General features: G+C 38.3%; 1 protein-coding gene across 1 annotated transcript; it reads right to left on the reverse strand.

Annotated features, from left to right (window-relative positions):
• Positions 1–512: 512 nt before the first annotated feature.
• LOC131672964 (speckle-type POZ protein B-like) lies at positions 513–1,686 on the reverse strand. The gene has a single exon (XM_058950550.1). It carries the CDS (start codon positions 1,684–1,686, stop codon positions 619–621), a length of 1,068 nt encoding a protein of 355 aa, XP_058806533.1. The 3' UTR covers positions 513–618.
• Positions 1,687–2,607: the final 921 nt, after the last annotated feature.

Here is a 2,607-nt window from a genome sequence, read left to right on the forward strand (position 1 = left end):
TAATGCGATCGGGGCTAATGGCTCGCTTGCTCTCTCGTTCTCTCTGCCCGTAAGCGATAGCTTCTAAATAACTCGCAAACTGCACACGTTTATACGATTGTACATACGTGCCGATCCGGAACGAGCCAGCCTTTCGGATATATCGCAACGCCTCTTTCTTCGTGCTCTTCGGTTTAGCCTTTCGAGGACGTAAGCGCCACGACGACCAGTGTTCCTCTATTTCTTTCCGAGGGACCTGGTAAAATAATCTTAATTGCTTTGTTTTCAATCTATGTTAAATTCAAATAACACGACTGATCTGCTGATCCATTGATTTAGTACGTTGCTAAAAATAATTTGTTCTTCAATTACGCAACAACGATGCTTGAACGAATTATCTTTTGGTGAAAATTTCATTAGGTAGTGCAGATTTTTATGGGCTTCGTGTTGATCTCTCGTGAAAGGTAGTTATGTATAGGTAAAGGCAGAAAAATGAATTTTCTTCAAAAAATTTTTATATTAAATTACACATATCATGCACCCGTTATGATATTAAAATTTAAAAGTACGCGTGTAAAATACAATATAGTTAAAATCATTTTCATTACGATATAAAATATATAGTATACCGATTTAAAATCAATTATCGTAGTGCGCATGGAATACATCGAGTAAAGAATTATTAAGTTTTTTTTCAATATCTTTAAACTCGCCGGTACGCACTATACTCGAACCGTGTCCGGCAATAAATTTAGCAACCACTGATCTTAATTCATGGAGATTTTGATCATATGCAAAACTTAAAAGAGCGAATGCATTGTGAATATTCAAATTTTTGCACAACTGTTGTTCGCACAATTTTATCAATCCTTGAACATTGTATTGTTGAGCTGCAATCAGAAGTTTATCAGCTATATCATCCAGATTTTGAACTTGGCCTATATAAATGTAGCGCAAGAGCTCTTTAAATACTGGAAATTCCATATCTCTAATTTCAATGACAATGTCGCGATTAAATCTGTTGTATGCGGTTGGATCGCGTCTCAGTTGTTCCAGAAAAACTGAGCTACGTGCTCCGAGGATAGCTTTATGTGCTCTAAGAGTTTTCGAGTTGATGTAAAATGTGACGTCGCTAAAACTCCCATTCTCGAATAACAACTCGTAATCGTTGAATATATCTTTGCTTGGTGAATTATCTTCTTTGGGTGCTTGGCAACGTCTTGTATTATTTTTTACTTTATCAATTTTCTTGATGTTACATTCAATAGTTATTGCGTTACTATTCTTATTAATTAAATCAAATCCGGTACCTATGGAGACTTCGAATCCAGAATGTTCACCGTTAATAAAGTTGTGAATCGCAGAGTCTTCGGCGTCATTAATCGAAATACTAAACTGTACTGTTAATGGATCGTTGAAATTAGGGTTCAAATATACGCCATGAACGTTGCTATCAGCGATTTCTTCTAAAGAAAGATGCCATTTATGACTGTCATCGTCATCTGCCCAAAAATCTGGTGAAGATAAGCCATTATTTTCAGCTAAGCGAAGGGAGTCGAAATTATTGATAATCCACGTATACTTCAATTGTTCAACGTCAAACGTTGTTGTAGCCCACCAATGTTCTGTAATGAAACTGTGAGTATTTAGTGGCAATGTAAGTGATAACGCGGAGAGAGTGACGATATTGATTATACTGATAGCCATTTTCGTATATTTCTGATTTGCTGTATCAGTTACACTGGTGGAGGTCCTGTGACGATTCCGTAATATGTATATTATACTACTAATGCAGCGATCAAATTACTTACTGAATAGTAGGAAGCAATATTTTCTGCGTTATATAGGTTTTGATGATAATACTATCGTGAGATAATATAAAAATTCTTTAAAAAAAATTTATCTACGTACTGCGCAATTCGAATGATGTTACACTATCGTCTGTAAAATATTGTTGTAGTGCGTGTCCGGTGCTGTAGAGTTTTGATACCGCGCATATCCGTTTTTGACAATGTACGTTCTATTATTAATGTTACAAATCATCACGCAGACATTTAAATAAAAGATTTTGTTGAGTATCACGCGACGCACAATAATTTAAAAATGCTCTCTGACAGAGAAAGATAAGGGAACAATAAAAAATTAAGCAAGCGAAAAACAAGCTCTTAAAGATTTCTAAGGAGAAGGTATTTTAAGTTTGTAGAGCGCATCAGCATGAAAGGAGGAGGCAAAAGATCAGCGAGGCAAGAGAGAAAAGGAGATGATGACGAGGCGTAAGGCGCGTAAAGGCGAGAAAGAGGTCCCGGGACTGGCGCATCAAGATGATATCGCGCGCTCGGGGTGGCCCATAACCCGGGGTTAAAGTGCACTAGCGATTTCTTAAGTAAGTATAAATCTGGCGTGATGCGCTCGTAAAAGTTAGCTGTCCGAGAGCGCAGAAAGAGAGTGAGAGAGAGAGAGAGAGAGAGAGAGAGAGAGAGAGAGAACGCGTGTGACTGACTGAAGTTTGGATGCCACTGACCGCGCGCCTCTCTTGGTTCTCTCTCTCTCTCTCTCTCTCTCTCTCTCGCGGTGTGGTCCAGATGCTCGAGTTTTACGAGGCACCAGCCCGTAATGCTTCTTCCCAGA

The sequence above is a fragment of the Phymastichus coffea genome, unplaced genomic scaffold (genome assembly GCF_024137745.1).
Source record: "Phymastichus coffea isolate CEN01 unplaced genomic scaffold, Cenicafe_Pcof_1.1 PCOF00163, whole genome shotgun sequence".
NCBI classification, from domain to species: Eukaryota; Metazoa; Arthropoda; class Insecta; order Hymenoptera; family Eulophidae; genus Phymastichus; species Phymastichus coffea.

Coding starts and splice junctions, on each gene's coding strand:
- LOC131672964 (XM_058950550.1), bottom strand. CDS start 1,686: ATGGCTATCAGTATAATCAATATCGTCACTCTCTCCGCGTTATCACTT.